Source organism: Equus przewalskii, chromosome 23 (assembly GCF_037783145.1).
Source record: "Equus przewalskii isolate Varuska chromosome 23, EquPr2, whole genome shotgun sequence".
In the NCBI taxonomy this organism is placed as follows: Eukaryota; Metazoa; Chordata; class Mammalia; order Perissodactyla; family Equidae; genus Equus; species Equus przewalskii.
In genome coordinates this window covers 23,739,592-23,760,728 of record NC_091853.1, presented here as the reverse complement: position 1 = coordinate 23,760,728, position 21,137 = coordinate 23,739,592, and the positions used below count along the sequence as shown (strand labels likewise).

The 21,137-nt window shown below is 45.1% G+C and overlaps 1 protein-coding gene across 5 annotated transcripts in view; it reads right to left on the bottom strand.

Annotated features, from left to right (window-relative positions):
- The window catches only part of KCNH1 (potassium voltage-gated channel subfamily H member 1), a 362,772-nt gene that overhangs the window by 95,380 nt on the left and 246,255 nt on the right, over positions 1-21,137 (bottom strand). For all 5 annotated transcript variants that reach the window (XM_070591289.1, XM_070591293.1, XM_070591290.1 and 2 more), the window contains exons 8-9: positions 17,352-17,551; positions 11,191-11,443 (exon numbers count right to left, since the gene is read on the bottom strand). In XM_070591289.1, the coding sequence (XP_070447390.1) occupies positions 11,191-11,443; positions 17,352-17,551 (453 nt within the window). The remainder of the gene's footprint in view (positions 1-11,190; positions 11,444-17,351; positions 17,552-21,137) is intronic.

Genomic DNA, 21,137 nt, shown 5'->3' with positions numbered 1-21,137 from the left:
CAAATATCTCTTGGATCTATCCTTCTCCATTTCTACTGCTGTGAAGTCAGTTCAGGCCACTCTCATCTCTCAGCATCTTCCTTGCTGGTCTCCCTGCCTGCTGTCCATTCTCTTCACAGCAGCCAGGGTGATCTTTCTAAACACAAATGTGACTCTGTCACTCTTCTGCTTTAAAGTCTTTGCACATGCTATCCCTCTGTCTGAAACACTCTCTTTAATCCCCTATACCAACCCCCACCACCACTGCTGCATCAGGGGTAATTCAGTCTATCATCCAAGTCTCAGCTCAGATACCACCTCTGTCAGGAAGGCTTCCTTGATTTCTTCTGGCTGGACTGGATTAGATGCCTGTTTTATAAGCTCTCACAGTACCCTGTTCTTACTCCTATTGCAACTCCTAGTATTATATTATAAAACTGCCTATTTATTTGTCTGTCTCCCTGATGAGACTGTCAGCTCTATGCCAGGTGTATCTGCTTGGTTCACTATTGTAGCTCCAATTCCTAGCACTATACCTGGCATGTTCATGGGATGAACAAATCAATACATCAATGAAAAGATGGGTGTGAGTAGAACAATTTAAGGTGGGCCAAGGTATGAAAGACTTAGAAAGCCTTAGGACGGATGCCTTCAAGTAGAGAACTGGTTCCCAGTCCAAGTGCAAGAACCTGGGTATCCTCAGGTAGCTACAACGTCAACCCGACTCAAGGAATTTGCTGACCTGCTCAGAAACACTCTTGTAATTCACTTGATCCAGCTTAACGCTAAACTGCAAGTTTACAGACAAATTTAAAAAAAGAAATAAAGATGATGAATGGAAATTACCCTGGGATACAAAGGCTCTCCTTAAAGGAATCAAAATCTCATCCAAATATGGATCACCAGCCTTCCTTGTGGAGCCCATAGAGAGCGGGAACGAACAATGGAGGCATCTCTGTCCGAATGGGGACCCACTCATAAATGTTTAAATTAGAGCAACAGCTTGGAAACATCATGACAATTCTCCTTCTCTTCTTCACAACTGCAACAGATAAAATTAAATTAGCTGAATGTTTCTCTCCTAAGTAAACAGATCACAAATCTCCAGCTGAAAGCAGGTGATAATTTTCCAAGCTCGCTACAGATAATAATGGAAAATTGACTTGATTTTTTTCCCCTCCTGTTTATAAAAGAATATATGTGCCTTGTAGAAAATAATTGAAATATGGTGAAAAATAGAAAATATTAGCTCTTAAGGCCACCATCCAGAAAACTTCGGTTAACGTTTTGGTACATTTTCTGTCTTTCTCCTACTCGTATATGCATTTTTATGTAGTTGAGTACTGCATATATAGTTATACATTCTGCTTTTTTCCCCACTTAACATGATATTTGAAATATTTTGCATGCCAACAAAACTTCTTCTAACATCGTCATTAACAACCGCCTTGATTTACCATAATTTTTGCTGTAACCAATCCCCTCTATCTGGCACTACAGTTAAGAGAATTTCCTTTAAAAAGATCTATTAACTGATCGTAAGTATCAGTGTCTTCAGGGACCGCAAGCCAATTTTTTAAACTGCTTAAGCAAAAACTGAATTAGGAAAGACGACCTGGTTCCCACTCCCACCTCCTCTCAATCAGGTAATGCATGTATTACCTGATACAAATGTTTTTGCATTTCTGAAGTTCTGGATTATTCATACTATAGTTCCCCACTGGGAATGTGGATTTAATATAACTGCTTTGGTTGATGGAACAGCTGTTTGCATATTAATGCTATTTGCATATTATTTCCAACCATTAATTTGCAATTAATGGTTGGAATATTTAAAGAGAGACTTAAACGTAGCTTCCTCTCCTTGTGCTGAGCATGAACAAGTGACATTGCTACACGGCACACAGCACTAATAGTCACCCAGCAGCTTCACCAAGCCCCCAGGGCAAGGGGGAGCAACACATCACAGAAGATGGCAATGCAGAAGTGCCCTCCAGGTCACAGGAATTTGGGGAAGCATTTCTGTGAACGATTTAGCTTCTCCATCTCAAAAATAATGAGGGTTTACATGAAGCTGTTGCTGTTTTTAAAATCCTTGTTAGACAGCCACTCTGTCTTCACTGTCTAGCCATCCTCTTTTTCAAGAACTGTTTGACGGAGGGGTTGTGTAGTACCTACTAAAATAAACGTCATTTTTTTTTTTTATTGGATCAGTAAATAACAAACGAAATGCTGTCAAGACTTCTTTTTGGAAAAAAAATTGTTATTCTTTCAAATTGTATCCTGATAACCAAACGGACCTGTGAGGGGCCGGCCCCGTGGCTGAGCAGTTAAGTTCGTGCACTCAGCTTCAGTGGCCCAGGGTTTCACCCGTTCGCATCCTGGGCGTGGATCTAGCACCACTCATCAAGCCATGGTGAGGCGGCGTCACACATGCCACAGCTAGAAGGACCCACAACTAAAAATACACAACTATGTACCCGGGGTCTTTGGAGAGAAGAAGGAAAAACAAAATCTTAAAAATAAAAGAAAGAAAAATGACATGTGAAACTGGGAATGATGCTTTCTCAAGATCGACTTGAAAATTTTAAAAATATTTTTCCTGATTTTGAAAGTAGCATACGCTCTTTTAAAGAAGACTTGAAAGACTGACAAATATAAAAAAAAGAAAAGAAAAATCTCCTACAGCCTCACAAACCAAAGTCATCCACCGTGACATGTTGTGGGCCTTTATCTACGAATGTTTCTCCCCACACAGGCGAGATCACGTTACATTTAAAAATTATATTTTACTTACTTTACTTATCATAAGAGTTTCTAACATTTAAAATTCCTTGTGAGCATTTGGAATGGCTACTCTCCCATTTCTTTTAAAATGCTCTAAAATACTTGGTCACTTAGACGAACATTCATATGTCCTCTCCGATTTTTTTTCCTATTTCCTATTCCTTCTTGAATCCTAAATCTCTATCTTGAACCCTCGCTTCTTGTCCCAATTCCAGATCCCTTCTCTGAGTCACTGTTGAACATGCCACTTGGTTACTCCACTGGTCTTCAAATGCAACAAGTCAAAACCGAGTTCCTTGCCTTTGTGTCTCACCGTCCCTCCCGCCTCAGCCTTGTTCCGTTGCCAGTGCCTCCATCTCCCCACTCATCTGGACACCACAATCATCTCTCTCACCTCCCTCTATCTGTTCCTCACATCCTATTATTTACAACCTTTCAGACTCTCCTTCCAGAACATCTCATCCACCCGTCCCTCCCGTCTAAGGTTGCCAGATTTAGCAAGTAAAAATACAGGATGCCCAGTAAAATCTGAATTTCAAAATAAGTGGATAATTTTTTAGCATACATATGACCCATTCAATATTTGGGAAATAAGCTAAAAATTACTCATTGTTTATAGGAAATTCAAATTTAGCTGGATGCTTGTATTTTATTTGGGAACCCTACTTCTGTCTCAGTTTCTACTTCGCACATCTTAACACCTCTCATCTCTACTAGAAGCCATAGTCACCTAATGGCCTCACTGTCTCCATGTCTAGTTCATTCATCTTCACAAACCACAGCTCTAACGGTGTCATACTTTACTCACCACCTTCGGTGGTTCCCCACTGCCTAGTTCCTCATGCTGACATTTAGAAACAGCCACAGACTAGCCCTGACCGGCCTCTCCAGCCCCATGGCCCTCTGCTGCCCCTTAGGGCTCTCAGCTCCAGCTAAAGTGCTAGTCTTGTGGTTGCAAAACACACCCCACACTCTCCTTCCTTAGGCCTCAGCTCGCACCATTCTTTCCATCCAGAAGGCCCTACCTCATGTGTCCAAATCCTGATGCCATCTTCACAGAGCTCCCCCCAAGCTAGGCCTTCCTCTCCTTGCTTATATATCACTAGATGTTTATCCTACCATTTGGGCAGGTCAAAAAGAGTTGAGGGGCCAGCCTGGTGGGCGGCATAGTGGTTAAGTTCATAGGATCTGCTTCTGTGGCCTGGGGTTCATGGGTTTGGATCCTGGGCACAGACCTAGACACCGCTCATCAAGCCATACTGTAGTAGCATCCCACATACAAAATGGAGGAGGAGTGGGACAGATGTTAGTTCAGTGACAATCTTCCTCAAGCAAAAAGAGGAAGATTGGCAACAAATGTTAGCTCAGGGCCATTCTTCCTCACCAAAAAAAAAAAAAAAGTTGAAAATTGGCAATTCCATATGGTTTAGGTTAATGTGATAAAAGGTCCCCTACCTGGTGCTTCCTTGCCTTCCTACTTTCCACAGGTCATCATCTCACCCCATTCCACAAAAAAACATCAAGTAGCGATAACCTAAAGCAATATTTCTCAAGGTATAGTCCTCTAACCACGGGCAACGGAATCATCCAAGGGAAAGGAGGGCTTGTGAACAATGCAGATTCCAAGACTCCATCCGAGAGCTGCAGAATCAGAATCTATGGTGGAGGGGCCTGGGAATCTGCCTTGTGAACAAGCTTTCCAGCTGTGCCTTATGCTCACTAAAGTTGAGAACCACTGGCCCACATGAAAGTCTACTCACACTGGTCCCTGAATACACCTACACGTATGTCTACCTCTCATGACTCTCAAGGCTCAGGCTGCTCTTCCCACTTCAAGACCCAGCCCATCAAACACTCCTCCTGTTCCTCCCAAGCCCAGTCAACTCCTACCCCCTCCGTGAACATCTTCCCATTCACTCCAGGAAGTCTCTAGAAAGAAATACCTGTGTTACTTATTGTCACTAATCACGCATTTGTCTCCCCAAAGGGGATAGAATATTCATCCGAGACAAAGATTTTTTCTGCACCCCCCCCAAGGAGACTAACATTATGTTATGCTGTGATAGTTACTAAATAAATAGATGCTACATTAATATCCAAACAAGGTCAATGGACCCAAAGAAACTATCTCAGCATAGATGAGAGTGGCTTCCAAACTAGGAACTGTGAGGCGGGTGCTCATTTAAAAAGAAAAAGACTCTATCGGTGAACAAGCATTTGCAACTTTACATGTACATTTAAGAGGAATGCACAGGTAAATCCTAGGTCAATAGTAACAGGACTGCATGTAGGAAGTTAACTCAGACTTTCTGATGAGCCAGAGCCTGCCCATCAACCCTCCCCATGGGGCTGCCCCTCTTCCTTGAACAGGCTCTGGCCTGTCCACGAGTAGAGAAAAGTTTCCTCTAGTTGAGAGCCACGCCTAGAACTATTCCAAAAAGACACTGTGAACCCAACAGAATAAAGCCATCATCTTTCATCGTCCTATCCTCCTCTACCTCTGGCTCTACTGCCTGTCCAGTCACTGCTGGAAACTATCCCCTCTCCTCACCTCCCTCATTCTGGAGGTTCTCCCTCCCCTGACATCTCTGGACTCCGGCTCTTCTTCTTCATTTCCCTCCTACCACCTTATGTATGCCCTCATTATTTCTCACCTGAATCTCCTAGCTAGGCTCCAAGCTGCCATCTTTGTGGAAGATGCTACTCTAATGTTTAAAACAACCTCTGGGCCCCTCAACTCCACAAGATAAAGTCCAGACCCTTATTCGGGACCATGGGGCCCTTCATAGCCCTGCCTGCCTTTCAATTCAATTCAATTCAATTCAGAAAATAGACCCTGGTGCCTTTCACACGCTGGGCCAAGCCAGAGATAGGAAACCAAAGGGTCTCAGCTCATAGGGGAGACAGATGAGTAAACATGCAATTGATGTAGCATGATGGGCTTAGTAGACCCATGGGAGGCCTTAGAGACTTAACCAGTTAGTAGTCACTCCTGCAGGAGTTAGTGCAGAACCAAAGCTATAGTTAGATCTCCAGCTCCAGCTCCAGGGCTCTTTCCAACACTTGATGTAGTCTGGCCAAAAAGACTTCTGTCTTGCCCAATAGAATGAAAACAAAACAAAAAGAAAAGATACAAGATGATACATGATTAAATAATATATTTAAGTATTAAAATGTAAAACCCATGAAAGTTATTACAGAGACACTAATCACAGTGAAACAAGATCCTGTAAGTACTGCATTTCTAAGATGGAAACACAGGGAGAAGGATTGCTGTCAAGCACAGCCCTGATGGAAGCCCATGACTCATCTGCCGTGCTCAGGTAACACAGAACTGAGATAACGACTTACCTGCAGAGGCTAATAGTACCACTTGGGCAGGGGCAAAATGGGTACCTGTGCCTTTTTATTCTGCTATGAAAAATTAGAAGAAAACTACTTTTTTTTTAGGAAGTTTAGCCCTGAGCTAACATCTGCCACCAAGCTTCCTCTTTTTTTGCTGAGGAAGACTGGCCCTGAGCTAACATCCGTGCCCATCTTCCTCTACTTTATATATGGGATGCCTACCACAGTGTGGCTTGCCAAGCAGTGCGTAGGTCCACACCCGAGATCCGAACTGGTGAACCCCCCGGGCCGCCAAAGCGGAACTTGTGAACTTAACCACTGCACCACTGGCTGGCCCCAGAAGAAAACTACTTTTAAAAATGTAATGAATAAAATGTACATGCTAAAGGCTTGCATCTATTTCAAAGGGCCAAGAAACTAAATTTGAGAAGACATTAAGTGACTTCTAAGAGAATTCCAAAAGGAGACTGGGAGGGAGTCATCTGAAAAATAACGCAAAAACATCAGAGGAAAAAGAGATCAGAAGAGATTATCTAGTATATTCTCTGTCCTCAGGAGATAGCAAAGCTTTCAATCCAAGAGAGATACCGTCTACATTTGTGGGACCATGTTTTTAAACTGTGCGCTGTGAGCAGGTCAAGAAAGCAATTTAGTGGGTCATGACGGTCAATTTCCTTTTAAATGAAAGAGAACAAAATCTAATAGAAAACATCAAGTTGCATTTGATGTAGCAAAAGTACTGAGTTTGATGTATAACTGTGTGCACACGTGTTGATTAGTTCACGATGTAATATACATTTCAGACAGTGAGTTGCAGTCAAGAAAGTTTGAAAAACACTCTTCTAGAAAACTTTTATTAGAAAGGGTTCTCTATTTTTTGAGGAAGATTAGCCCTGAGCTAATATCTGCCGCCAATCCTCCTCTTTTTGCTGAGCAAGACTGGCCCTGAGTGAACATCCGTGCCCATCTTCCTCTACTTTATACGTGGGATGCCTGCCACAGCATGGCTTGCCAAGCAGTGCCCTGTCCGCACCTGGGATCTGAACCGGTGAACCACGGGCCGCCCAAGCGGAACATGCGCACTTAACCACTGAGCCACCGAGCCGGCTCCAGGGTTCTCTTTTTAATACGTACTAAACACATTCAGTTATGAGTGCTGACACTTTTTCTCAATCTTGTAGTTTATGCTAAAATTAAACAGAGAATGGGAGAGAAATATTAGAACTAGAAGGAGGAAACAAATTAGCAGAATGTAAACGAGTGAACTGATGACAAGAGACTACAGATCAAACAAAGGAGACAGATGAGCTCTGAGCTTTTTTCTAAAGCCTCCTGCTTGTTGATAACTGAAGATCCCCTAGCTAGTCTCCTTCCGCGTTGGAACACTAGTTACACAGTACTTGCTCAAAAATTACTTGTCCAATGACACTCTAGGAGCACCTGTATCATCTCTATGGTAACACTTATCAAGCAACGTGATTGTGGCCTTTTTAATAAGGTCAGTCTCAAACATATAGATACAGAGATTACATTGGTGGTTACCAGAGGGGAGGTGGGGAAGGAGGAGGTGGAAAGGGATGATGGGGATGTGTGTACGGTGACGGATGGTAACTAGCCTTTGGGTGGTGAACATGATATAGTCTACACAGAAATCAAAATATAACGATGTATACCTGAAATTTATATAAAGTTATAGACCAATGTTACCTCAGTGAAAATAAATAAACAAACTATAAGTATAAAAAATAATGTTAGTCTCCTTCACTTGTAGAAGCTCCCTGAAGGCTGGGCTAATGTTTGGTCCACTGCTGTATCCCCACCTCCGTGACAGTGCCTGTCAGATAGTAGGTGTTCAATAGATTTTGGGTGGATTGACTTGCAAGGCATCAGAGAGCAATAAAGATCTAGTTCTAATAACCATTTAATGCTTGAACTCCCTTTGCAAGAACAAACTGATGTCAGTTAATTGAGCAAAAGATATTGCAATCAGAGAAAACCAACAACAACAAAACTCTGAATTTAAGTTTTCAGGGAACAGATAGCTTGGAATCTCTTATGTGTCTTGCCCCAGGGGTCAGGCTGGCTCAAAGGACTTATCTCATCCTCTTGAAATGTCACAAGCTCTTTAGGACATCAAGCTTGGACCTGCCTTTTGGACCCAATCTGTCTTCTGGGGACACACAGAAGATGCTCCTTCTAGTCTGGACAGCTGGAGGGCAAGAAGCACCTGGAAGCTGAAGCTGCTGAGCTGTTTCAGAGGCCCTGTCCACACTGCTAACTGGAGTGGGCAGGATGCCCAGGAGGGCCTGAGCAGAGGGCTGGATTGGAGAAGCAGTCCACTGACCAAGCGAGTCAACAAGGAATCAAGCCCTGGTTGCTTGTCCGCAAGAAGCCCAGGCTGAGAGGAGATGAGACCTGCTGGGAAGTGGTCACCTGCCTTTTTCACCCTTCTGCAGCTCTGTCACTCCTCCAGGCCAGGTGTCCAAACCCAACTCCTAAGAGGACAGCTGATTAGGGTGAGTCGACAAGGATGCCTTGAGCATGAGTGTGGTGCTGCTCACCAGGCTGGATTCCTTGGAAAGGCGTATGGTGGGTTATCAGCGGAAGGACGGGTGAGGGACGCCCTACCCCAAAGGATCAATTCAAATTCAAATTCAAAGGAGAGCCCACTAGTCACTAGTTACTCTTCTTCTCAGCCAGGCAAACACCCTGATTGCTATTACCAACTAAAAGTCCTCTTGATCAAGGACACTGATGAGTATCAACAGCAGAGATAAATGTTTGATCCCTACAGTTGTGCTAAAGTAACCACTTTACCCTTCGTGTATTCTGTTCCTTCTGCAGTCAAATCTCATGTCTCTGTGCGTGAGGAGGGCAAGGAATAGAACAACCCTGTCTGCGAAGTTCAGTGGATACCAAGAAGCCAGAACACTTCTTTTAGCAAACAGTCTCAGCCTCCAACCCCGACCCAAGGTTTAGCCCAGTCTCCGTCTGACCATCTGCCAGCACACACTGAAGGAATGTACATCTGCCTTGGGTTCACTTGAGCAGAATGTAATCAAGAGGGCAGGTTGGCTGGGGCCATTGGCGCAAGAGGAGGGATGGGTATCATGCACTCCAAGGTCAAGCGGGAACGAAGTCTGGGCTTTTTTGTTTTTAATACTATAGACATCTAGATACTTAGTTTGAATCTCAATTCTAACTTCAGTGTAACTTAATCTCTCCTGGCCTCAGTTTCCTAAGAAATCATATGTAAAAGATAAAACGCAATGTCTAGCAGTGCCTGGCAACTTAATGGGCCAGCAAACAACACATATTATCGTTAGGATTGTAGTATTGCAAAATGGATCACAGCAGAGGTTTTGGAGTCAGAAGGACTCCAGGATGCTGGCTCCATGGACCTCAGCAGCTGTGACGCCTTGGGAAAGTTCTCTAACCTCTCTGAGCTTGCATTGTCTTATCTACAAAAGCGAGACAATCCAATCACTTCATAGGGTGACTGTAAGTATTAAATGAGAATCTGTATGTTAAACGCCTTACATAAATGTAAGATCTCCATAAATGTTGGGCACTATTCTGATGGCTTGCTCCCTCAGAGGTAGACTTGCCCCCAGTAAAGGACTGACCTGTAGCTACCTCAAGCAATCAGATGAATCTCTCAAAGGTTACTGATGCTTAACATGCCAAATACCGTATGTTCCCCCATGCTCCTGCTCCTCCTCTCATGTTCCCTATTATAGTGTATGGCACACCAGCTTCCCTGTTATCCAAATAAGAAACCCTGCAGTTGGGGCTGGCACCGTGGCCGAGTGGTTAAGTTCGCGCGCTCCGCTGCAGGCGGCCCAGTGTTTCGTTGGTTCGAATCCTGGGCGCGGACATGGCACTGCTCATCAGACCACGCTGAGGCAGCGTCCCACGTGCCACAACTAGAAGAACCCACAATGAAGAATACACAACTATGTACTGGGGGGCTTTGGGGAGAAAAAGGAAAAAATAAAATCTTTAAAAAAAAAAAAAAAAAGAAACCCTGCAGTCATCATTGACTCTTCTCTCTCCCCCTACAGCAGATCAGTCATTGGGTTCTTTTGATTCTACTACTTCCTTTTTTTTTTGGTGAAGAAGATTGGTCCTGAGCTAACATCTGTGCCAGTCTTCGTCTGTTTTGTATGCGGGATGCATGGCTTGATGAGCAGTGTGTAGGTCTGTACCTGGGATCTGAACCCGTGAACCCCAGGCTCCAGAAGTGGAGCACGTGAACTTAACCACTATGCCACCAGCCCAGCCCCTGATTCTACTTAAATATGTCAAATCCATTTGCTTCTCTCCATCTGCCCACCACAAGTATTATTTCAAGGTATCGTCAACTAGATAACCTGTCTCTAACCTCACCTCCCTGCTCCAGCCTTCCTCCTTCAGTCCACTTTCCAAGCTGCAACTACAGTCATCTTCCTAAAGTACAAATCTGATCATGCCTCTCTCCTGCTTTAAACCCTTCATTGGCTCCCAAAATAAAATCCAAGTCCCTTAACAGGGCTTCCAGAACCTGCCATGATCTGCGCAGTGCTAAGCTCCCTCCGCAGCCTCATCCCTCAGCATGTCTCTTCTTGTTCTGTGCGCCCCAGCCACACCAAAGTACTTGCAGTTCTCCAAATGAATCATGCTCTCTCTTTCTCTCTCTCTCTGTAAGGATTTCACACATGCTCGGTCCCTTCCCTTCTCATGCTAACTCATTCTCAATCTTCAGGTTTCAGCTTAGGTGTCATTTCTTCCAGGAAGCCTTCTCCCACACTTGAAGGCTTAGATGCCTTTCTAAGTCAGATGCCCCTTTCACTGTAATAGCTGCTTATTTGTTTATCTACCCCACTAGATTGGGAACCCTTTAAGGACAAAGCCCAATTTTGTCATTGAAACACCCCAAGTGCCTCAAACAATGACTGATACAAAACAGGCATTCAAATATTTGTTTGATGGACAGAAGGGTGGATGCCCTGTGGAGCAGTTTCTGGTGTAGAGCTGCCCAGTAGCTAAGCCAACCCCGGGGCACCAGAATGTATTCCGTCCAGCAAAGGCAACACTTACCCAGGATGGCCACCACCTCGTCATCCTGGATCACCTCCAGGGAGCCGGAGACCACAAAGCAGAGGCTGTCCACACTCTCCCCTGCATGGTAGATGAGGTCCCCCGGGGCGCAGTGCACCGTCTGGAACTCCATGGCTAGCGCGCGCAGGCAGCCGTCGCTGGCCAGTCGGAAAGCTGGGTGCTCCTTGAACACCTTGCGGTTCAGGTGCACGCAGATGTCGGCTCTCATGTCCTTGGGGCAGATCTGCAGGACCTGGCCGGGCACAGGAAGAAACAGTGTCAGGGCCCTCCCTTTGGCCTCCAGCCCATAGCCCCTCGGCACCCCCAACACCCTACTAGGCTGGATTGTACTCTTCAAGGCGGTGGTGGACAAGACAGCCACAGTCAGGGTCGGCCCAGTGGTGCAGTGGTTAAATTCTCAGCTTCCGCTTCGGCGGCCCAGGGTTTGTCGATTCGGATCCTGGGTACAGACATGGCACCGCTTGGCAAGCCATGCTGTGGCACGCATCCCACGTATAAAGTTGAGGAAGATGGGCATGAATGTTAGCTCAGGGCCAGTCTTCCTCAGCAAAAAAAGGAGGATTGGTAGCAGACATTAGCTCAGGGCTAATCTTCCTCAAAAAAAAAAAAAAAAAAAGACAGCCACAGTCCTTGTCCTCATGGGGCTTACTTTCTTGTGGGAGAGACAGGTAGTGACCACAAAAATCTGTGTAAATGCTTAGGACAGGGGCCCAACAATCTAGGGGCTGGGAGTATGTGGGACTCTTCAGATAGGTGGTCAAGGAAGGCCTCTCGCAGGAGGTGACAATTAAACTGACAGCTGCATAATGGGCCAGAGGGCGCCATGTAAAAGAAGGACATTCCAGCAGAACAGCCAAAGTTGTGAGGCAACCTGAGCAATAGCCAACGGGAATGAGGAGAAAGGGTTAAGAGACGAGGTTTCGGGAGAACGCCAAGCAGGAAAGCGGGTAGAGACTTTTAGGTTAGGAGAAGACTTGCATTTTATTCTGAGTGTGTTGGGGACACATTGAAGGATTTCAAGCAGGGGAGTGACAAGACCTGACCTGTATTCTAAAAGGATCATCGCAGCTACAGAGCAGGGTTCGAGCGCCCTGATCATACGATGCGGGAGGGGAACCAAGGAACCAAATTAGGTCACTCCTGCAGGTGCCCAGGTGAGAGGGGACTCAGACTGGGATGCTGGTAGCTGAGCAGGTGAGAAGGGACCAAATTCAGGATATATTTTGAAGATAGAGCTGCCATGATCTGCTGATGGACTGAATATGGGTGTGATTTAAAGAGAGATATAAAGTAATACCTACTGATCACATATTATGCACCAGGCATCGCTAAGTACTTTAGAGTCATTCATTCATTGATTTCATATTTACCTATCGAGCACTTTATTAGATGCCAGGAATCATTCTAGGCTCTGAAGATGCAGCAGTGAACAAAATGGACAAAAATCTCCACCTCGTGTAACCTACCATCTAGCGGGAGGAGACAAATAATAAGCAAAACGGGTAAAATTTAGCAATAAGTGCTAAGGAGAATAATGAAAAAGGAAAGAAGGAGAGGGAAAGTCAAGGAGAACTGTGAGTTTTACATTTTCAACGTTACACGCATTAGCTAATTTAAGCCTCACCTAAACCCTAGGACATAAGCGCAATTATTGTACCATTTTACAGACGAGAAAACTGAGGCACAGGGAAGAGAAATAACTTGCCCAAAGTTGCACAGCCAGGAAATGGCAGAGCTGGGTTCCCAAACTAGGCAGTGTGACTCCAGAGCCTAGTTGACATACGAACCACTGCCTAGATTATGCGGCCGCCCAGAACAAATGGGCTTGTAATTTGACTCCCAGCATCTAGGAACTCAGGGCAAAATCAGAACCATAAGAGGCCATGCGGGTCTCATCTTCCAAAGAAATAAAAATTCCTTAGCCTTTTCTAGGGGGAGAAGTATTTCTCTGGTCTAAATTTTAGCAAGAAACCATTGCATGACCCCTTAAGTGGCAAGCACTGAGTAACACAACAGGACACCTTCAAGTGGACTTTTCCAGAGAAATCAGGAGTGCTCCTAACATAACCCTTTCTCCCATGGTAGCCTGTGAACAAAGCTGGAGGCATAAAATCAAACGTATCCCTGAAGACATTTCCTTGAGGTGCTGGCGACGTCCCCACTCCTGCTTCTCTGCCTTCGCACAGGCCATTTGCTTCTGTGCCTGGAGCTCACCCTGGAATTCGGAAGTCCTTCAGCCTGGCTCAGAGCTCACCTTGCCCATGCCAGCTTTGCTCCTATCCCACCCTCTCAGGTGCCCCCTGTGCTCTGCATTGAGGTGTGGCCGTGGAAAGAGGAGGTCGAACAGTTGAAATTCCAGCTCCATCCCCTCCAAGTGACTTAACTGCTCTACACTTCAGTTTGTCCTGTAAAATGCACACTGCTAACCCTGGTTTGTAAGGATTAAGTGAAATTACATCTGCCAGTACATTTCCCCTGGGACAGTGCCTGGCCCCAGTAAAGGACTCGGTGAACCCTGGTCCCCTCCCTCTGTGTCTCTGAATTTTTGCTCTGAGGTTGCAGGATGCCAAGGAACTGAGCATGTTTTCTAGAAGTGGGGATGGAGGACTGACCAATGCAGAGGAAAACTGAGACTGCCAATGCTTAGGCAGAGTGCTTGCTAAGTACTTCCCTCCCTAAGGCTCACTGGAAACAAGACTCCTGTAGAAACACAGATTTAATTTGGGTCCTCTTCTCCCCAAGCAGAAAACCAAGGAGAGGGGAACCCTTGCAAGTCATGTCAAAACTGTGCCCAGCGGTTTGAAACCAAGATTTAGTCTCCAGGTGAGTTTATCTTTAAATACCTGGCTTCCCCTGGACTGGGCTTTGCTGGCAGAGAGGCTGCTAGTGAACGAGGCCTTGGCCTGGAGACAATGTTTTATTCATGGGCACTGATCCCAGAGACACTGGAAAGCACACGTGAGGAGGAGAGGGAACCTGGAGTGGAGAAATTACAGACTTTCATGGCCATCAGGCATCTCAGATCATTCTTCTGTTGGTTCCACACTGGGCAGGGTAGGGGGTCCTGAACTCCTCTCTATGAGGGAGGGTGTCAGTTCAAGACCCTGTAGCCTTCCTGGGCCACCTTCCCTTCTGCTTGGTTTGAGGAGAGACCATCCTTGCTGGTACTTGAGGCCTTGAAGGCCACAGGGAGATGACATCATGGAGGCTCATGGAGGCTCCCCAGGCTGGGCAGGACAGAAGCGTGGTTGGGAGAACAGGCTTGAGGATCAGGCAGATGTGGATTCAATTCCCAGCTTCAACATTTACTAGCTGTGGGAATTTGAAGCAACACTTAGGTTCTTTCCCCAAGTCTTCAGTTTTGAACCTGAGTATAGAATTCTTCCACAGATGCTGTGTGGGAACTCCCTGGTACAATGCCCAGCACACCCCATTGCTCAACGCATGTGAGCTCTCATTTCTGATGCCGTTATCATAGCAGGCCAGAAGGAGGCTTTGAAGTCCAGGTCAAAGCCAAGACAGCCTTAGAGGTCGGCCTTAGTCTTAAAAGTCATCTAGTTTCCATGTGTTACAGACACGGAAACAGAGCCTCAGAGGGACAAGTGATGTACTCAAGGTCGTCACCTCATTACTGGTAAAACTGGAGTTGCCAGAACTACCACCCTCCTGCCTCACACATGCACCTTAGCCCTCTGGTCATCACTGACCATTCTGATCTAGAATGGAGGGGACAGGAAGCCGGGAGAGGCATGGGATCATGGACTGGTTCTTACCCGAGCAGTTGCTGGCCACAAGCCCCTGCCAGGAAGAACAGCCACCCCAGGCTAGGCTGAGCTCTGCCATGAGTTGCCACAGTATACCCTTTTCAATCCGTATCAAGGCCTGGGGCTAATCCCAAAGCCCTCCAGGAAAGTGAGACGGCAGGAGGGGAAGGGAGCGCAAATGCTGACAATGCTGTCTCCCAGGGTAGCTGCCCAGTCCAGCTCTGCCGTGAGGGCAGGAAGGGCTTTTTTCCCACAACCAGATTTACAAAGGCATCCGGGACCCTGGGAAAAGGAGCCCCAGGGCTGGGAGATCAAAGTTCCTTTCTGCTCCATCAGCTGCCAGGCACCCACAGAACCTACGCGCCTTGTTGAGAAAGCAGAGCAGAAACAACAGGCACAGTCAGGGCAGGTGGTTGGCAAAGCCAAGGACTAAGTTCCGCCCGCTCCATGCCCTGCCCATCTGAGAAATGAGGGCAACTCCATCTGGACTTGTCTTTCCCTCCAGTACATGTTTTAAATGTACTAAAAAAAAAAAAGTAATAGTAGGAAAAGCACAAGCTTTGGACTCAGACAAAACTGCATTCAAATCCTGACTTTGCCATTCTTAACTCCGTGACCAGGGGCAGTTAATTAATTGAGCCTCTGTAACTTCATACCTTCCGTAGAAATAATAGCAGCTCCCTCCCGGAGTTGTTGTGGAGCCTAAATGAAGCATGAATGCAGGGCCAGGCGCGTGCAGGAGTGCAGTAAATATTTGTTCTCAGCGCACATTCAAGGAATGGGAGCTGGTGCTGGGGTGGTGTCATTTTATGTTATTGTTGTTACTATGGCAGATATTCAACAAAACCAAAGTATCCTTCCTTTTAAGTTGTGATCAGTTAAATTTAGTTCAAGTTTTCCTTTTAAACTATCAACTCTCAACTGACGATTCTAATGGAGAAAGACTAGGAACATGGAGAGCTGGTCCAAAGCCAGTTGAATTTGGCTTTGACTTTGTCATAAGGTATTTCTGCCATAGTGTTGTCTTTCTCTTTTCCTCATTCTAACAATGAAAGGAATCAGTACTTACAGGTTAGCAATAAAAGAAGGGCGGTTCAAAAGTCTGAGAAGCAGAGAAAAACTTAGCAATCCCTTAAAATCTGATGTTACATTTTTGCTTATAGAAAATATACAAAGGAGATAATTCATAAATGAATAATAGAAATAGGAAGTCCACTGTATCTTTCCTTTATTCCTTCCAGTACCGCGAAATTTTCTTCAGTTTGCCGAGATGCATCTACAATAATGAAACTCTTAGGGAATGATAGGGATTTATTGCCATTTCCATTTTACAGGTGGGAAGACTGATGGCTAGAGATGTGTCTGACCCATGCTCTGCTCAAGTCAACTGATGATTAAGGCACAAGCCCTTGAAGGGTATTTCCCAGACTTGTGTGATGAATAGGGTCACCCGGGCATTGCCAAAAATGCAGATTTCCAGTTCCCTCATACCCTACCCCCAAATCCTGATTCTTTAGATCTGGGATGGACGCTGGGAATGGTTTTTTTTTTTTTGAGGAAGATTAGCCCTGAGCTAACTGCAGCCAATCCTCCTCTCTTCGCTGAGGGAGACTGGCCCTGAGCTAACATCCGTGCCCATCTTCCTCTACTTTCTATGTGGGACGCCTAGCACAGCATGACGTGCCAAGCAGTGCCGTGTCCACACCCAGGATATGAACCGGTGAACCCCAGGCCGCCGAGAAGTGGAACGTGCAAACTTAAACGCTGTGACACTGGGTCAGCCCCTGGGAATGTTTTTAAGGATCACACCATGGGATTCTTATCAGGGCCAAGCCCAGAGTGAGGCAAGAGCCTTGGGCACAAAATTGAAGGGGATGCTAAAAACGCAGTAATCAAGATAAATCATAGCTTAATGCAATATTTTTAAAAATTAAAATTCATGCAAAAAATCCATGATGAACAAAATATCGAAGTGTGAATAAAGACAAGATCAGTAGCAGTGCTGTGCCATCTTGGACCCTGAGGTGAAAGGAAGACCAGTAATACCGATCACCTCACCCCGGCTGGCCCTGAGTCTTATCATCATACAAGTGTGGGAAATTCTGCCCTAGACGGATCAACTTCCAGTCCCTGTCTTCTCCAGGAGACACACCTGCCTTTCCAATATCTTAAATGAAGGCTCTTAATTGCTGGTTCTTGAGCAAGGCTGATGTGGAAGCAATCAAAACTTCTGGAGGTAGGACCTGGGAACCCAAAGCTACCCAGGTGAATTCTGATGGATGGCCAGGATTGAGAATCACTGTCCTACGAGAGCCTCAGGTCTCGCTGGGAAAGCCGAGAGACAAGCAGTTTACCTGAGCTTGTCGCCCTCCTTACCTTCTCTGTGTCGATGCCTCTGGACATGGACCAGGTGGACACGATGTAATCCATGACTCGCTCGCTCAGCCCCTTTGGGACCTGGTAGAGCTTCAGGAAGTCTCTAACGCTGTTGAGCATCTCATGGTACCTGTTGGTGTTGGCGTACATTTGTTGGAAAATGGTCGTCACATTCCCGAAGATTGTGGCATACAGAAGGGCTAGAGGCAGGAGGAGGAGAAGAAACAAGACATGAGTGGTCCCTGGGCCAGACCCAAGAATGCCCAACTTGCCCAGAGCAGGTCAATGGCCAGAGCTGTCCCCCCAAGTGCAGACTGTCCTGACCCTCCTCAGGAGAACCTGACCCCAGAGCCTCAGGGAGTGGACCCAAAGAGAGAGCCTCTTAACCCCAGGCCACTAGGACAGGGCTGGGGTAGATGGGAGCTGACAGGGCTGGGGCCAGAGCTAGGAGACAGATGGCAGTGGAGGGAGAGGGGTGGGGGCAGTTGGACTTCTTCACTTTATACTTCTTGTCACAAAAAGTTTGCACCATGCCTGAGGCCACCAGTCAAACATGTTCCTATGTGTTTCATACCAGCCCAAATCCAAACCTGTCAGCAAGTGATCATCATCAAGCCTTGCTATGTGCCAAGCACTCCCCTACCTGCTGAGGAAGGATGGTGAATGAAAACTCAGTCCTGGCCCTCATGCAGCTAACAGTGCAGCCGAAGGACAGAGCTCGAATATGTAATCACAGCTCCCAGTTGCTCTTGAATGCTGAGCTCAAGTGCCACCACTTCCTGGAAACCATCCCAACACTCTTCCCCTCCATCTGTCCCCATGAGAGTGACCAGGACTCCCCAGGCATATTTCTACAGAGCTCATGTTATATGTACCAGTTTACAAGCATATGCCTCTTTCTTTGCCTGCGCCCTAACAGGGTTTGAATGGCCTAGAGCTGGACCCATCTTTTCCTTTTCCCTCTTTTCCTTGTAACCCCAGTATCTAACACTATACCAGTACTCAACAAATATTTGTGAAATTAGTAAATTTCACATGTTTTTGCTCTAGCTTTTTGAAAAAAACTTTTTTAAAAATTTGGATTATTGATATATAATAAACTGCATATGTTTAAAGTATACAATTTTGATAAGTTTTGACATATGTAAACACCCATAAAATCACCACCACAGTCAAGATAGTGAACATCTCATCACTCCCAAAAGTTTACTCATGTCCTTTGATAATCCCTTCTTCCCACCCCTCCCCGCTCCCCATCTTCCACTCCCCAAGCAACTGCTGATGTTTTCTATCACCAAAGGTTAGCTTGCATTTTCAAGAATTTTATATAAATGGAATCATACAGTATACTCTCTTTTTAAACATCTTTATTAAGATATAATTCATATACCACAAAATACATCCATTTAAAGTATACAATTCAATGGCTTTTAGCATATTTATAGAGCTGTGCAACCATCACTACAGTCTAAGTTTAGAATGTTTTCATGCCCCCCAAGAGAAACCCCATACCCATTATTCGTCATTGCCCTTCTCCCCTACCCTCTGCATCCCCCAGCCCTGGGCAGCCATTAATCTACTTCTTGTCTCTATAGATGTGCCTATCCTGGACATTCCACATAAGTTAAATCATACAATATGTGGGCTTCTTTCATTTAGCACAATGTTTTCAAGGTTCATCCACGGTGTAGCATGTATCAACACTTCATTCCTTTTTATTGTTGAAGAATATACCATCGTATGGATATGCCACATTTCATTTATCCAGTCATCAGTTTGTGGGCCTTTGAGTCATTTTCAGTTTTTGGCTATTATGAATAATGCTGTTATGAACACTCATGAACAAGTTTTTGTAAGAACATGTTTTCAATTCTCTTGGATATATACCTAGGAGTGGAGCTACTGGGTCATATGATGACTATGTTTAACATTTGAGGAACGGCCAAACTGTTTTCCACAGTAACTGCACCATTTTGCATTCCCATCAATGATGTATTGGGCTCCAAAGGTCTCCATATACTTATCAGTACTTGTTTCTATCTGTCTTGTTGATTAGCGCCATCCTAGAGAGTGTGAACTGCTACCTCATTGTGGTTTTGATTTGTATTTCCCTGATGGCTAATGATGTGGAGCATCTTTTCATGTGCTTATTGGCCATTCAGGTATCTTCTTTGGAGAAACATCCACTCAAATATTTTGCCCATTTTTCAGTTGGGTTGTTTGCCCTTTTATTATTGAATTATGTATTCTTTATATGTTCTGGATACAAATCTTTTATCAGTTATATGATTTGCAAATACTTTCTCTCATTTTATGGGTTGTCTTTTCAGTTTCTTTTTTTGTGTGCGTGAGGAAGATTGGCCCTGAGCTAATATCTGTGGCCAATCTCCCTCTTTTTGTTTGAGGAGGATTGTCGCTGAGCTAACATCTGTGCCAATCTTCCTCTATTTTATGTGGGATGCTGCCACAGCATGGCCTGATGAGCTGTGCTAGGTCCACGCTCGGGATCCGAACCTGCAAACCCCAGGCCACAGAACCGTAGCATGGGAACTTAACCACTACACCACCACGCTGGCCCCATCTTTTCACTCTCTATGTGGTATCATTTGCAACCTGAAAGTTTTTAGTTTTGATGTAGTCCAATTTATCCATATTTCTCTTTTGTACTCTTTTGACTGGCTTCTTTCATTCAGCATAATTACTTTGAGATCCAACGATGTTATTAAATGTAAAAATAGTGCATTCTTCTTTTTAAGAAAAAAAATGTTTTATTTCGAATTAACCATAAGTCACAGGGAGCTGTAAAGATAGTAGAGAGAGAGTCCATGTATGTACCTTTCCCCCAGTTTCCACCCAGTGGTTTCATGTTGCATAAGCAGAGCACACTATCAAAACCAGAAGATTTACACTGCTTCAAGGATGCGTGTAATTCTGTGTCATTTTGTCACACGTGTAGATTCATGTAACCAGCACCACATTCAAAATACAGAACTGGTCCATCACCACAGAGATTACCCTGCACTACTCCTTTCTACTCACATTCCCCCTAGCGACCACTAATCTCTTCTCCTTTTTTTATAATTATGTCATTTCAAGAACATTATATAAATGGAATCATACAGTATGTGACCTTTTGAGATTGGCTTTTTCCAATTAGCAAGACGCCTTGAGATGAATTCTTGTGTGTATCAATAGGTCATTCTTTTTTATTGATGAATACTATCCTATTGGATAGATATGCCACAATAATTTCTTTCTAATAATCTTACTCAGGGTTAGGTGACAGACTATAAGGGAGGGGAAAAAATAAGAGAGAAAGGCATGGATCTAGAAGTAAGGGAAGGAAATCTTCACCTGAATCTGTCCAGCAGTGCTAGTGCTGGACATGGCTGCCTGAAAAACTGAGGACACAAATCCACCTGAAGAGAATTTTGAATGAGGATGGGAGCGCTTGCTGCTGGCTCCAGAAATGTACCAGGGAGTGCTGTCAATCTGAACAGAGCAGTCAGATGAAAAGCAGAAGTAGTCAAAAGCCTGAATAATGCAGACACCAGCTCTTCTAAGCTCATAAATAACCTCATATATCACAGGGTCAAAGCTCCTACTTCCTCCATCCCAGCAAAGTCACTGAACATGCTCAGAACCAACCTCCCAGAGTCTGGGCTGGCTGCCCAGTTCCCAGTGAGTCTGACCCTAACTCAACAAGCCTGCATAGCAGTCCTGCCTCAGCTCTGTTTTCTGGTCCACAGCGAACCAGAGGTCATACGTGAAGAGTAGAGGTGCCTT